At 52.0% G+C, this 16,868-nt stretch overlaps 1 protein-coding gene across 1 annotated transcript in view; it reads right to left on the bottom strand.

The window, feature by feature from the left end:
- Positions 1-11,809, bottom strand: part of LOC140406290 (evolutionarily conserved signaling intermediate in Toll pathway, mitochondrial-like) — a 78,842-nt gene extending 67,033 nt beyond the window's left edge. The window contains exons 1-2 of the mRNA XM_072494403.1: positions 11,790-11,809; positions 9,147-9,257 (exon numbers count right to left, since the gene is read on the bottom strand). Coding sequence (XP_072350504.1) covers positions 9,147-9,239 — 93 coding nt within the window. The 5' untranslated portion in view covers positions 9,240-9,257; positions 11,790-11,809. The remainder of the gene's footprint in view (positions 1-9,146; positions 9,258-11,789) is intronic.
- Between the last annotated feature and the right edge of the window lie 5,059 nt (positions 11,810-16,868).

Below are 16,868 nucleotides of genomic sequence, written 5' to 3'. Positions count from 1 at the left end.
ACGGGGTTAGATACAGAGTAAAGCTCCCTCTACACTGTCCCCATCAAACATTCCCAGGACAGGTACAGCACGGGGTTAGATACATAGTAAAGCTACCTCTACACTGTCCCCATGAAACACTCCCAGGACGGTACAGCACGGGGTTCGATACAGAGTAAAGCTCCCTCTACACTGTCCCCATCAAACACTCCCAGGGCAGGTACAGCACGGGGTTAGATACAGAGTAAAGCTCCCTCTACACTGTCCCCATCCAACACTCCCAGGAGAGGTACAGCACGGGGTTAGATACAGAGTAAAGCTCCATGTACACTGTCCCCATCAAACACTCCCAGGACAGGTACAGCACGGGGTTAGATACAGAGTAAAGCTCCCTCTACACTGTCCCCATCAAACACTCCCAGGAAAGGTACAGCACGGGGTTAGATACAGAGTAAAGCTCCCTCTACACTGTTCCCATCAAACACTCCCAGGACAGGTACAGCACGGAGTTAGATACAGAGTAAAGCTCCCTCTACACTGTCCCCATCAAACACTCCCAGGACAGGTACAGCACGGGGTTAGATAGAGAGTAAAGCTCCCTCTACACTGTCCCCATCAAACACTCCCAGGACAGGTACAGCACGGGGTTAGATACAGAGTAAAGCTCCCTCGACACTGTCCCCATCAAACACTCCCAGGACAGGTACAGCACGGGGTTAGATACAGAGTAAAGCTCCCTCTACACTGTCCCCATCAAACACTCCCAGGACAGGTACAGCACGGGGTTAGATACAGAGTAAAGCTCCCTCTACACTGTCCCCATCAAACACTCCCAGGACAGGTACAGCACGGGGTTAGATACAGAGTAAAGCTCCCTCTACACTGCCCCCATCAAACACTCCCAGGACAGGTACAGCACGGGGTTAGATACAGAGTAAAGCTCCCTCTACACTGTCCCCATCAAACACTCCCAGGACAGGTACAGCACGGGGTTAGATACAGAGTAAAGCTCCCTCTACACTGTCCCCATCAAACACTCCCAGGACAGGAACAGCACGGGGTTAGATACAGAGTAAAGCTCCCTCTACACTGTCCCCATCAAACACTCCCAGGACAGGTACAGCACGGGGTTAGATACAGAGTAAAGCTCCCTCTACACTGTCCCCATCAAACACTCCCAGGACAGGGACAGCACGGGGTTAGATACAGAGTAAAGCTCCCTCTACACTGTCCCCATCAAACACTCCCAGGACAGGTACAGCACGGGGTTAGATACAGAGTAAAGCTCCCTCTGCACTGTCGCCATCAAACACTCCCAGGACAGGTACAGCACGGTGTTAAGATACAGAGTAAAGCTCCCTCTACACTGTCCCCATCAAACACTCCCAGGACAGGTACAGCACGGTGTTAGATACAGGGTAAAGCTCCCTCTGCACTGTCCCCATCAAACACTCCCAGGACAGGTACAGCACGGTGTTAAGATACAGAGTAAAGCTCCCTCTACACTGTCCCCATCAAACACTCCCAGGACAGGTACAGCACGGGGTTAGATACAGAGTAAAGCTCCCTCTACACTGTCCCCATCAAACACTCCCAGGAAAGGTACAGCACGGGACTAGATACAGAGTAAAGCTCCATCTACACTGTCCCCATCAAACACTCCCAGGACAGGTACAGCACGGGGTTAGATACAGAGTAAAGCTCCCTCTGCACTGTCCCAATCAAACACTCCCAGGACAGGTACAGCACGGGGTTTGAAACAGAGTAAAGCTCCCTCTACACTGTCCACATCAAAAACTCCCTGGACAGGTACAGCACGGGGTTAGATACAGAGTAAAGCTCCCTCTACACTGTCCCCATCAAACACTCCCAGGACAGGTACAGCATGGGGTTAGATACAGAGTAAAGCTCCCTCAACACTGTCCCCATCAAACACTCCCAGGACAGGTACAGCACGGGGTTAGATACAGAGTAAAGCTCCCTCTACACTGTCCCCATCAAACACTCTCAGGACAGGTACAGCACGGGGTTAGACACAGAGTAAAGCTCCCTCTACACTGTCCCCATCAAACACTCCCAGGACAGGGACAGCACGGGGTTAGATACAGAGTAAAGCTCCCTCTACACTGTCCCCATCAAACACTCCCAGGACAGGTACAGCACGGGGTTAGATACAGAGTAAAGCTCCCTCTACACTGTCCCCATCAAACATTACCAGGACAGGTACAGCACGGGGTTAGATACAGAGTAAAGCTACCTCTACACTGTCCCCATCAAACACTCCCAGGACAGGTACAGCACGGGGTTCGATACAGAGTAAAGCTCCCTCTACACTGTCCCCATCAAAAACTCCCAGGACAGGTACAGCTCGGGGTTAGATACAGAGTAAAGCTCCCTCTACGCTGTCCCCATCAAACACTCCGAGGACAGGTGCAGCACGTGGTTAGATACGTAAAGCTCCCTCTACACTGTCCCCATCAAACACTCCCAGGAAAGGTACAGCACGGGGTTAGATAGAGAGTAAAGCTCCCTCTACACTGTCCTCATCAAACACTCCCAGGACTGGGAGAGCACGGGGTTAGATACAGAGTAAAGCTCCCTCTACACTGTCACCATCAAACACCGCCAGGAAAGGGACAGCACGAGGTTAGATACAGAGAAAAGCTCCCTCTACACTCTCCCCATCAAACACTCCCAGGACAGGTACAGCACGGGGTTAGATACAGAGTAAAGCTCCCTCTACACTGTCCCCATCAAACACTCCCAGGACAGGAACAGCACGGGGTTAGATACAGAGTAAAGCTCCCTCTACACTGTCACCATCAAACACTCCCAGGACAGATACAGCACGGGGTTAGAAACAGAGTAAAGCTCCCTCTGCACTGTCCCCATCAAACACTCCCAGGACAGGTACAGCACGGTGTTAGATACAGAGAAAAGCTCCCTCTGCACTGTCCCCATCAAACACTCCCAGGACAGGTACAGCACGGTGTTAAGATACAGAGTAAAGCTCCCTCTACACTGTCCCCATCAAACACTCCCAGGACAGGTACAGCACGGGGTTAGATACATAGTAAAGCTCCCTCTACACTGTCCCCATCAAACACTCCCAGGAAAGGTACAGCACGGGACTAGATACAGAGTAAAGCTCCATCTACACTGTCCCCATCAAACACTCCCAGGACAGGTACAGCACGGGGTTAGATACAGAGTAAAGCTCCCTCTGCACTGTCCCAATCAAACACTCCCAGGACAGGTACAGCACGGGGTTAGATAGAGAGTAAAGCTCCCTCTACACTGTCACCATCAAACACCGCCAGGACAGGGACAGCACGAGGTTAGATACAGAGTAAAGCTCCCTCTACACTGTCCCCATCAAACACTCCCAGGAAAGATACAGCACGGGGTTAGATACAGAGTAAAGCTCCCTCTATACTGTCCTCATCAAACACTCCCAGGACTGGGAGAGCACGGGGTTAGATACAGAGTAAAGCTACCTCTACACTGTCCCCATCAAACACTCCCAGGACAGGTACAGCACGGTGTTAGATACAGAGTAAAGCTCCCTCTGCACTGTCGCCATCAAACACTCCCAGGACAGGTACAGCACGGTGTTAAGATACAGAGTAAAGCTCCCTCTACACTGTCCCCATCAAACACTCCCAGGACAGGTACAGCACGGTGTTAGATACAGAGTAAAGCTCCCTCTGCACTGTCCCCATCAAACACTCCCAGGACAGGTACAGCACGGTGTTAAGATACAGAGTAAAGCTCCCTCTACACTGTCCCCATCAAACACTCCCAGGACAGGTACAGCACGGGGTTAGATACATAGTAAAGCTCCCTCTACACTGTCCCCATCAAACACTCCCAGGAAAGGTACAGCACGGGACTAGATACAGAGTAAAGCTCCATCTACACTGTCCCCATCAAACACTCCCAGGACAGGTACAGCACGGGGTTAGATACAGAGTAAAGCTCCCTCTGCACTGTCCCAATCAAACACTCCCAGGACAGGTACAGCACGGGGTTAGAAACAGAGTAAAGCTCCCTCTACACTGTCCACATCAAACACTCCCAGGACAGGTACAGCACGGGGTTAGATACAGAGTAAAGCTCCCTCTACACTGTCCCCATCAAACACTCCCAGGACAGGTACAGCATGGGGTTAGATACAGAGTAAAGCTCCCTCTACACTGTCCCCATCAAACACTCCGAGGACAGGTACAGCACGGGGTTAGATACAGAGTAAAGCTCCCTCTACACTGTCCCCATCAAACACTCTCAGGACAGGTACAGCACGGGGTTAGACACAGAGTAAAGCTCCCTCTACACTGTCCCCATCAAACACTCCCAGGACAGGGACAGCACGGGGTTAGATACAGAGTAAAGCTCCCTCTACACTGTCCCCATCAAACACTCCCAGGACAGGTACAGCACGGGGTTAGATACAGAGTAAAGCTCCCTCTACACTGTCCCCATCAAACATTACCAGGACAGGTACAGCACGGGGTTAGATACAGAGTAAAGCTCCCTCTACACTGTCCCCATCAAACACTCCCAGGACAGGTACAGCACGGGGTTCGATACAGAGTAAAGCTCCCTCTACACTGTCCCCATCAAACACTCCCAGGACAGGTACAGCTCGGGGTTAGATACAGAGTAAAGCTCCCTCTACGCTGTCCCCATCAAACACTCCCAGGAGAGGTACAGCACGGGGTTAGATAGAGAGTAAAGCTCCCTCTACACTGTCCTCATCAAACACTCCCAGGACTGGGAGAGCACGGGGTTAGATACAGAGTAAAGCTCCCTCTACACTGTCACCATCAAACACCGCCAGGACAGGGACAGCACGAGGTTAGATACAGAGTAAAGCTCCCTCTACACTGTCCCCATCAAACACTCCCAGGAAAGATACAGCACGGGGTTAGATACAGAGTAAAGCTCCCTCTATACTGTCCTCATCAAACACTCCCAGGACTGGGAGAGCACGGGGTTAGATACAGAGTAAAGCTCCCTCTACACTGTCCCCATCAAACACTCCCAGGACAGGTACAGCACGGGGTTAGATACAGAGTAAAGCTACCTCTACACTGTCCCCATCAAACACTCCCAGGACAGGTACAGCACGGGGTTAGATACAGAGTAAAGCTCCCTCTGCACTGTCCCCATCAAACACTCCCAGGACAGGTACAGCACGGGGTTCGATACAGAGTAAAGCTCCCTCTACACTGTCCCCATCAAACACTCCCAGGACAGGTACAGCTCGGGGTTAGATACAGAGTAAAGCTCCCTCTACGCTGTCCCCATCAAACACTCCGAGGACAGGTGCAGCACGGGGTTAGATACAGAGTAAAGCTCCCTCTACACTGTCCCCATCAAACACTCCCAGGAAAGGTACAGCACGGGGTTAGATAGAGAGTAAAGCTCCCTCTACACTGTCCTCATCAAACACTCCCAGGACTGGGAGAGCACGGGGTTAGATACAGAGTAAAGCTCCCTCTACACTGTCACCATCAAACACCGCCAGGACAGGGACAGCACGAGGTTAGATACAGAGTAAAGCTCCCTCTACACTGTCCCCATCAAACACTCCCAGGAAAGATACAGCACGGGGTTAGATACAGAGTAAAGCTCCCTCTATACTGTCCTCATCAAACACTCCCAGGACTGGGAGAGCACGGGGTTAGATACAGAGTAAAGCTACCTCTACACTGTCCCCATCAAACACTCCCAGGACAGGTACAGCACGGGGTTAGATACAGAGTAAAGCTCCCTCTGCACTGTCCCCATCAAACACTCCCAGGACAGGTACAGCACGGGGTTAGATACAGAGTAAAGCTCCCTCTACACTGTCGCCATCAAACACTCCCAGGACTGGTACAGCACGGGGTTAGAAACAGAGTAAAGCTCCCTCTACACTGTCCCCATCAAACACTCTCAGGACAGGTACAGCACGGGGTTAGACACAGAGTAAAGCTCCCTCTACACTGTCCCCATCAAACACTCCCAGGACAGGTACAGCACGGGGTTAGATACAGAGTAAAGCTCCCTCTACACTGTCCCCATCAAACACTCCCAGGACAGGTACAGCACGGGGTTAGATACAGAGTAAAGCTCCCTCTACACTGTCCCCATCAAACATTCCCAGGACAGGTACAGCACGGGGTTAGATACATAGTAAAGCTACCTCTACACTGTCCCCATGAAACACTCCCAGGACGGTACAGCACGGGGTTCGATACAGAATAAAGCTCCCTCTACATTGTCCCCATCAAACACTCCCAGGGCAGGTACAGCACGGGGTTAGATACAGAGTAAAGCTCCCTCTACACTGTCCCCATCCAACACTCCCAGGAGAGGTACAGCACGGGGTTAGATACAGAGTAAAGCTCCCTCTACACTGTCCCCATCAAACACTCCTAGGACAGGTACAGCACGGGGTTAGATACAGAGTAAAGCTCCCTCTACACTGTCCCCATCAAACACTCCTAGGACAGGTACAGCACGGGGTTAGATACAGAGTAAAGCTCCCTCTACACTGTCCCCATCAAACACTCCCAAGACAGGTACAGCACGGGGTTATATACAGAGTAAAGCTCCCTCTACACAGTCCCCATCAAACACTCCCTGGACAGGTACAGCACGGGGTTAGATACAGAGTAAAGCTCCCTCTACACTGTCCCCATCAAACACTCCCTGGACAGGTACAGCACAGGGTTAGACACAGAGTAAAGCTCCCTCGACACTGTCCCCATCAAACACTCCCAGGACAGGTACAGCACGGGGTTAAATACGGAGTAAAGCTCCCTCTACACTGTCCCCATCAAACACTCCCAGGACAGGTACAGCACGGGGTTAGATACAGAGTAAAGCTCCCTCTACACTGTCCCCAACAAACACTCCCAGGACAGGAACAGCACGGGGTTAGATACAGAGTAAAGCTCCCTCTACACTGTCCCCATCAAACACTCCCAGGACAGGTACAGCACGGGGTTAGATACAGAGTAAAGCTCCCTCTACACTGTCCCCATCAAACACTCCCAGGACAGGGACAGCACGGGGTTAGATACAGAGTAAAGCTCCCTCTGCACTGTCCCCATCAAACACTCCCAGGACAGGTACAGCACGGTGTTAAGATACAGAGTAAAGCTCCCTCTACACTGTCCCCATCAAACACTCCCAGGACAGGTACAGCACGGTGTTAGATACAGAGTAAAGCTCCCTCAGCACTGTCCCCATCAAACACTCCCAGGACAGGTACAGCACGGTGTTAAGATACAGAGTAAAGCTCCCTCTACACTGTCCCCATCAAACACTCCCAGGACAGGTACAGCACGGGGTTAGATACAGAGTAAAGCTCCCTCTACACTGTCCCCATCAAACACTCCCAGGAAAGGTACAGCACGGGACTAGATACAGAGTAAAGCTCCATCTACACTGTCCCCATCAAACACTCCCAGGACTGGTACAGCACGGGGTTTGAAACAGAGTAAAGTTCCCTCTACACTGTCCACATCAAAAACTCCCTGGACAGGTACAGCACGGGGTTAGATACAGAGTAAAGCTCCCTCTACACTGTCCCCATCAAACACTCCCAGGACAGGTACAGCATGGGGTTAGATACAGAGTAAAGCTCCCTCTACACTGTCCCCATCAAACACTCCCAGGACAGGTACAGCACGGGGTTAGATACAGAGTAAAGCTCCCTCTACACTGTCCCCATCAAACACTCTCAGGACAGGTACAGCACGGGGTTAGACACAGAGTAAAGCTCCCTCTACACTGTCCCCATCAAACACTCCCAGGACAGGGACAGCACGGGGTTAGATACAGAGTAAAGCTCCCTCTACACTGTCCCCATCAAACACTCCCAGGACAGGTACAGCACGGGGTTAGATACAGAGTAAAGCTCCCTCTACACTGTCCCCATCAAACACTCCCAGGACAGGTACAGCACGGGGTTAGATACAGAGTAAAGCTACCTCTACACTGTCCCCATGAAACACTCCCAGGACGGTACAGCACGGGGTTCGATACAGAGTAAAGCTCCCTCTACACTGTCCCCATCAAACACTCCCAGGGCAGGTACGGCACGGGGTTAGATACAGAGTAAAGCTCCCTCTACACTGTCCCCATCCAACACTCCTAGGACAGGTACAGCACGGGGTTAGATACAGAGTAAAGCTCCCTCTGCACTGTCCCCATCAAACACTCCCAGGACAGGGACAGCACGGGGTTAGATTCAGAGTAAAGCTCCCTCGACACTGTCCCCATCAAACACTCCCAGGACAGGTACAGCACGGGGTTAGATACAGAGTAAAGCTCCCTCTACACTGTCCCCATCAAACACTCCCAGGACAGGTACAACACGGGGTTAGATACAGAGTAAAGCTACCTCTACACTGTCCCCATCAAACACTCCCAGCGCAGGTACAGCACGGGGTTTGATACAGAGTAAAGCTCCCTCTACACTGTCCCCATCCAACACTCCCAGGACAGGGACAGCACGGGATTAGATACAGAGTAAAGCTCCCTCTACACTTTCCCCATCAAACATTCCCAGGACTGGTACAGCACGGGGTTAGATACAGAGTACAGCTCCCTCTACACTGTCCCCATCAAACACTCCCTGGACAGGTACAGCACGGGGTTAGATACAGAGTAAAGCTCCCTCTACACCGTCCCCATCAAACATTCCCAGGGCTGGTACAGCACGGGGTTAGATACAGAGTAAAGCTCCCTCTACACTGTCCCCATCAAACACTCCCAGGACAGGTACAGCACGGGGTTAGATACAGAGTAAAGCTCCCTCTACACTGTCCCCATCCAACACTCCCTGGAGAGGTACAGCACGGGGTTAGATACAGAGTAAAGCTCCCTCTCCACTGTCCCCATCAAACACTCCCAGGAAAGGTACAGCACGGGGTTAGCTACAGAGTAAAGCTCCCTCTACACTGTCCCCATCAAACACTCCCAGGACAGGTACAGCACGGGGTTAGATACAGTGTAAAGCTCCCTCTACACTGTCCCCATCAAACACTCCCAGGACAGGTACAGCACGGGGTTAGATACAGAGTAAAGCTCCGTCTACACTGTCCCCATCAAACACTCCCAGGACAGGTACAGCACGGGGTTAGATACAGAGTAAAGCTCCCTCTGCTAACCTGGCATGTGCTGATTTTCCAGGCCAGTTTCAGCGGAGGAAGCAGCTTCCTTCGCCAGCCCAAAGCCAGCACGGACCTTCGGAAGCAGCTCATTCCATCAACAGCGGAGATCTAGAAGAGAGCAGGATCAAAACATCACGAAAGCCGAGATCATAAAAGAATTCGCACAAGCGACAGAATAAACCCACCGAGCGATACAACTCCCTCCGACAGTGCGGCGCTCCCTCAGTACTGGCACCGGGGGGAGTGTGGGCCTGGATTATGGAGCTCAACTCCTAGACTATATACATCTCCCTCCGACAGTGCAGCGCTCCCTCAGTACTGGCACCGGGGGGAGTGTGGGCCTGGATTATGGAGCTCAAATCCTAGAGTATAGACATCTCCCACTGACAGTGCAGCGCTCCCTCGGTACTGGCACTGGGGGGAGTGTCGGCCTGATTATGGAGCTCAAATCCTAGAGTATAGACATCTCCCCCCGACAGTGCAGCGCTCCCTCAGTACTGGCACCGGGGCGGAGTGTGGGCCTGGATTATGGAGCTCAAATCCTAGAGTATAGACATCTACCTCCGACAGTGCGGCGCTCCCTCAGTACTGGCACCGGGGGGAGTGTCGGCCTGGATTATGGAGCTCAAATCCTAGAGTATAGACATCTCCCTCCGACAGTGCAGCGCTCCCTCAGTACTGGCACCGGGGGGAGTGTGGGCCTGGATTATAGCGCTCAAATCCTAGAGTATAGACATCTCCCTCCGACAGTGCAGCGCTCCCTCAGTACTGGCACCGGGGAGAGTGTGGGCCTGGATTATAGCACTCAAATCCTAGAGTATAGACATTTACCTCCGACAGTGCGGCGCTCCCTCAGTACTGGCACCGGGGGGAGTGTGGGCCTGGATTATAGCGCTCAAATCCTAGAGTATAGACATCTACCTCCGACAGTGCAGCGCTCCCTCAGTACTGGCACCGGGGGGATTGTGGGCCTGGATTATAGCGCTCAAATCCTAGAGTATAGACATTTACCTCCGACAGTGCGGCGCTCCCTCAGTACTGGCACCGGGGGGAGTGTGGGCCTGGATTATAGCGCTCAAATCCTAGAGTATAGACATTTACCTCCGACAGTGCGGCGCTCCCTCAGTACTGGCACTGGGGGGTGTGTGGGCCTGGATTATAGCGCTCAAATCCTAGAGTATAGACATCTACCTCCGACAGTGCGGCGCTCCCTCAGTACTGGCACTGGGGGGAGTGTGCGCCTGGATTATGGAGCTCAAAACCTGGAGTATAGACATCTACCTCCGACAGTGCGGCGCTCCCTCAGTACTGGCACCGGGGGGAGTGTGGGCCTGGATTATGGAGCTCAAATCTGAGAGTATAGACATCTCCCTCCGACAGTGCAGCGCTCCGCTCCCTCAGTACTGGCACCGGGGGGAGTGTCGGCCTGGATTATGGAGCATGTACATGTATCCGTGCTGTACCTGTCCTGTGCGCTGAGGGGATTACACAGTGAACGGTAGTGTGCTGGGACGCACAGAGGACTAGAGGGACGTGAGGGTGCGTTTCCGATCCCCGTAACCAGCAGGACAGAGCAGACCGGGCGGTTGATGACAAATGGGGATATTTGCGTTGATTCGCGGAGGTGCAGAGCACAAGAGCGGGGAGGTTATGATTGAGCTGAATAAAGTGCAGGTCCACAGGTCACTGAAAGGGGCAACACAGGTGGAGAAGTTAGTCAAGAAGGCATACGGCATGCTTGCCTTCATTGGCCGGGGCATTGAGTATAAGAATTGGCAAGTCATGTTGCAGCTGTATAGAACCTTAGTTAGGCCACACTTGGAGTATAGTGTTCAATTCTGGTCGCCACACTACCAGAAGGATGTGGAGGCTTTCGAGAGGGTGCAGAAGAGATTTACCAGAATGTTGCCTGGCATGGAGGGCATTCGCTATGAGGAGCGGTTGAATAAACTCGGTTTGTTCTCACTGGAACGACGGAGGTTGAGGGGCGACCTGATAGAGGTCTACAAAACGATGAGGGGCATAGACAGAGTGGATAGTCAGAGGCTTTTCCCCGGGGTAGAGGGGTCAATTACTAGGGGGCATAGGTTTAAGGTGAGAGGGGCAAAGTTTAGAGTAGATGTACGAGGCAAGTTTTTTACGCAGAGGGCAGTGGGTACCTGGAACTCGCTACCGGAGGAGGTAGTGGAAGCAGGGACGATAGGGACATTTAAGGGGCATCTTGACAAATACATGAGTAGGATGGGAATAGAGGGATACGGACCCAGGAAGTGTAGAAGATTGTAGTTTAGTCGGGCAGCATGGTCGGCACGGGCTTGGAGGGCCGAAGGGCCTGTTCCTGTGCTGTACTTTTCCTGGTTCTTTGATCGTTTGTCTGCAGCGGGATTTGGACAGGCTCGGCGAATGGGCAGCACTTTTCTTTGTCGTTCACTTTGGACGGCGTCACGATCAAGGTGACGGAGCGAGAGCTGGGAGAATGGACGAGTGCAGACGGGCCCTCGGTGGCCCGGGTGAGTTAGGACATGTCAATAACTTTGTGCCCACATATCAGAGGAAATAAACAGAGACGGTTTCACCCCAGGGTTCACTCCAGCCTCATTTTAAACTAAAATTAAAAATTTTAACTAAAATCATTCCAACCTTGCATTTATTAAAGAAATTCCAGGAGTCTGCACCCCCTCAACCACCCCCCACCCTCCGAGCCCCAACCCTCACCCCTCATCCCCTCCTCCCTCTCTGTCTCTGTCTCACTCACCTCTCATGGGCGCAGCCATTTTGCGTCCGTCCCACTATCCGGTCCCCAGCCAGCGAGGCGCAGGTTTTTGGTTCCGGGCCGGTTTCTTTCGTTCCGCCCCCCTTGAGTGTCCAAAAGATGTGCAGGTGAGGTGGATTGGCCGTGTTAAATTGTCCCCTAGTGTCCAAAGATGTACAAGTGAGGTGGATTGGCCGTGTTAAATTGTCCCCTTAGTGTCCAAAGAGGTACAGGTTAGGTGGATTGGCCGCGTTAAATTGTCCCTTAGTGTCCAAAGATGTACAGGTTAGGTGGATTGGCCGTGTTAAATTGTCTCTTAGTGTCCAAAGATGTGCAGGTTAGGTGGATTGGCTGTGTTAAGTTGTCCCTTAGTGTCCAAAGATGTACAGATGAGGTGGATTGACCGTGTTAAATTGTCCCTTAGTGTCCAAAGATGTGCAGGTTAGGTGGATTGGCCGTGTTAAATTGTCCCTTCGTGTCCAAAGATGTACAGGTTAGGTGGATTGGCCGTTTTAAATTGTCCCTTCGTGTCCAAAGGTGTGCAGGTTAGGTAGATTGGCAGTGTTAAATTGTCCCTTAGTGTCCAAAGATGAACAGGTTAGGTGGATTGGCCGTGTTAAATTGGCCCTTCGTGTCCAAAGATGTACAGGTTAGGTGGATTGGCCGCGTTAAATTGTCCCTTAGTGTCCAAAGATGGACAAGTTAGGTGGATTGGCCGTGTTAAATTGTCCCCTTAGTGTCCAAAGATGTACAGGTGAGGTGGATTGGCCGTGTTAAATTGTCCCTTAGTGTCCAAAGATGGACAAGTTAGGTGGATTGGCCGTGTTAAATTGTCTCTTAGTGTCCAAAGATGTGCAGGTTAGGTGGATTGGCCGTGTTAAATTGTCCCTTAGTGTCCAAAGATGTGCAGGTTACGTGGATTGGCAGTGTTAAATTGTCCCTTAGTGTCCAAAGATGTACAGGTTAGGTGGATTGGCCGTGTTAAATTGTCCCTCAGTGTCCAAAGATGTGCTGGTTAGGTGGATTGGCCGTGTTAAATTGTCCCTTAGTGTCCAAAGATGTACAGGTTAGGTGGATTGGCCGTGTTAAATTGTCCCTTAGTGTCCAAAGATGTACAGGTTAGGTGGATTGGCCGTCTTAAATTGTCCCATAGTGTCCAAAGATGTGCAGGTTAGGTGGATTGGCCATGTTAAATTGTCCCTCAGTGTCCAAAGATGTACAGGTTAGGTGGATTAGCCGTGTTAAATTGTCCCTTAGTGTCCAAAGATGTACAGGTTAGGTGGATTAGCCGTGTTAAATTGTCGCGCTCTCAGAGAGTTGTATTGTTCTCGGAATCGCTCCGTAAATGCAGCAGAAGACAAAAATGTGGTGAAGTTGGCATCTCGGTTACTTGCTGTTATTGGCTGAGGCACAGGATATATAGATTAAATCTGTCACCACATGGATGTATATACTCAAGGATTTGAGCTCCATAACCCAGGCCGACACTCCCCCGGTGCCAGTACTGAGGGAGCGCTGCACTGTCGGAGGGAGATGTATATACTCTAGGATTTGAGCTCCATAATCCAGGCCGACACTCCCCCCGGTGCCAGTACTGAGGGAGCGCTGCACTGTCGGAGGTAGATGTCTATACTCTAGGATTTGAGTTCCATAATCCAGGCCCACACTCCCCCCGGTGCCAGTACTGAGGGAGCGCTGCACTGTCGGAGGGAGATATCTATACTCTAGGATTTGAGCGCCATAATCCAGGCCCACACTCCCCCCGGTGCCAGTACTGAGGGAGCGCTGCACTGTCGGAGGTAGATGTCTATACTCCCGGATTTGAGCTCCATACTCCAGGCACACACTCCCCCCGGTGCCAGTACTGAGGGAGCGCCGCACTGTCGGAGGGAGATGTCTATACTCTAGGATTTGAGCTCCATAATCCAGGCCCACACTCCCCCCGGTGCCAGTACTGAGGGAGCGCAGCACTGCCGGAGGTAGATGTATATACTCTAGGATTTGAGCTCCATAATCCAGGCCCACACTCCCCCCGGTGCCAGTACTGAGGGAGCGCTGCACTGTCGGGGGTAGATGTCTATACTCTAGGATTTGAGCTCCATAATCGAGGCCCACACTCTCCCCGGTGCCAGTACTGAGGGAGCGCTGCACTGTCGGGGGTAGATGTATATACTCTAGGATTTGAGCTCCATAATCCAGGCCCACACTCCCCCCGGTGCCAGTACTGAGGGAGCGCCGCACTGTCGGAGGGCGATGTCTATACTCCAGGATTTGTGCTTCATAATCCAGGTCGACACTCCCACCCGGTGCCTGTCCTGATGTTAATCCAGCTCCCTCACACTGTCACTCAGTCACCCCTCTCCCCCAGCACCCTGTGTTACCGACTGTATCTCTACTGATGTTAATCCAGCTCCCTCACACTGTCACTCAGTAACCCCTCTCCCACAGCACCCTGTGTTACTGACTGTATCTCTACTGATGTTAATCCAGCTCCCTCACACTGTCACTCAGTAACTCCTCTCCCCCAGCACCCTGTGTTACTGACTGTATCCCTACTGATGTTAATCCAGCTCCCTCACACTGTCACTCAGTAACCCCTCTCCCCCAGCACCGTGTTACTGACTGTATCTCTACTGATGTTAATCCAGCTCCCTCACACTGTCACTCAGTAACCACTCTCCCCCAGCACCCTGTGTTCCTGACTGTATCTCTACTGATGTTAATCCAGCTCCCTCACACTGTCACTCAGTAACCCCTCTCCCCCAGCACCGTGTGTTACTGACTGTATCTCTACTGATGTTAATCCAGCTCCCTCACTGTCACTCAGTAACCCCTCTCCCCCAGCACCCTGTGTTACTGACTGTATCTCTACTGATGTTAATCCAGCTCCCTCACACTGTCACTCAGTAACCCCTCTCCCCCAGCATCCCGTGTTACTGACTGTATCTCTACTGATGTTAATCCAGCTCCCTCACACTGTCACTCAGTAACCCCTCTCCCCAGCACCCTTTGTTACTGACTGTATCTCTACTGATGTTAATCCAGCTCCCTCACACTGTCACTCAGTAACCCCTCTCCCCCAGCACCCTGTGTTACTGACTGTATCGCTACTGATGTTAATCCAGCTCCCTCACACTGTCACTCAGTAACCCCTCTCCCCCAGCACCGTTACTGACTGTATCTCTACTGATGTTAATCCAGCTCCCTCACACTGTCACTCAGTAACCCCTCTCCCCCAGCACCCTGTGTTACTGACTGTATCTCTACTGATGTTAATCCAGCTCCCTCACACTGTCACTCAGTAACCCCTCTCCCCCAGCACCGTGTTACTGACTGTATCTCTACTGATGTTAATCCAGCTCCCTCACACTGTCACTCAGTAACCCCTCTCCCCCAGCATCCTGTGTTACTGACTGTCTCTACTGATGTTAATCCAGCTCCCTCACACTGTTGCTCAGTAACCCCTCTCCCCCAGCACCCTGTGTTACTGACTGTATCTCTACTGATGTTAATCCAGCTCCCTCACACTGTCACTCAGTAACCCCTCTCCCCCAGCACCCTGTGTTACTGACTGTATCTCTACTGATGTTAATCCAGCTCCCGCACACTGTCACTCAGTAACCCCTCTCCCCCAGCACCGTGTTACTGACTGTATCTCTACTGATGTTAATCCAGCTCCCTCACACTGTCACTCAGTAACCCCTCTCACCCCCCAGCACCCTGTGTTACTGACTGTATCTCTACTGATGTTAATCCAGCTCCCTCACACTGTCACTCAGTAACCCCTCTCCCCCAGCACCCTGTGTTACTGACTGTATCTCTACTGATGTTAATCCAGCTCCCTCACACTGTCACTCAGTAACCCCTTCCCCCCAGCACCCTGTGTTACTGACTGTATCTCTACTGATGTTAATCCAGCTCCCTCACACTGTCACCCAGAAACCCCTCTCCCCCAGCACCGTTACTGACTGTATCTCTACTGATGTTAATCCAGCTCCCTCACACTGTCACTCAGTAACCCCTCTCCCCCAGCACCCTGTGTTACTGACTGTATCTCTACTGATGTTAATCCAGCTCCCTCACACTGTCACTCAGTAACCCCTCTCCCCCAGCACCCTGTGTTACTGACTGTATCTCTACTGATGTTAATCCAGCTCCCTCACACTGTCACTCAGTAACCCCTCTCCCCCAACACCCTGTGTTACTGACTGTATCTCTACTGATGTTAATCCAGCTCCCCCTCACACTGTCACTCAGTAACCCCTCTCCCCCAGCACCCTGTGTTACTGACTGTATCTCTACTGATGTTAATCCAGCTCCCTCACACTGTCACTCAGTAACCCTTCTCCCCCAGCACCCTGTGTTACTGACTGTATCTCTACTGATGTTAATTCAGCTCCCTCACACTGTCCCTCAGTAACCCCTCTCCCCCAGCACCCTGTGTTACTGACTGTATCTCTACTGATGTTAATCCAGCTCCCTCACACTGTCACTCAGTAACCCCTCTCCCCCAGCACCCTGTGTTACTGACTGTATCTCTACTGATGTTAATCCAGCTCCCTCACACTGTCACTCAGTAACCCCTCTCCCCCAACACCCTGTGTTACTGACTGTATCTCTACTGATGTTAATCCAGCTCCCCCTCACACTGTCACTCAGTAACCCCTCTCCCCAGCACCCTGCGTTACTGACTGTATCTCTACTGATGTTAATCCAGCTCCCTCACACTGTCACTCAGTAACCCCTCTCCCCCAGCACCCTGTGTTATTGACTGTATCTCTCCTGATGTTAATCCAGCTCCCTCACACTGTCACTCAGTAACCCCTCCCCCCCAGCACCCTGTGTTACTGACTGTATCTCTACTGATGTTAATCCAGCTCCCTCACACTGTCACTCAGTAACCCCTCTCCCCAGCACCCTGTGTTACTGACTGTATCTCTACTGATGTTAATCCAGCTCCCTCACAC

This window comes from Scyliorhinus torazame, unplaced genomic scaffold (genome assembly GCF_047496885.1).
Source record: "Scyliorhinus torazame isolate Kashiwa2021f unplaced genomic scaffold, sScyTor2.1 scaffold_436, whole genome shotgun sequence".
Lineage (NCBI taxonomy): Eukaryota > Metazoa > Chordata > Chondrichthyes > Carcharhiniformes > Scyliorhinidae > Scyliorhinus > Scyliorhinus torazame.
The sequence above is the reverse complement of the archived record's forward strand: the minus strand, read 5'-3'. Positions and strand labels throughout refer to the sequence as shown.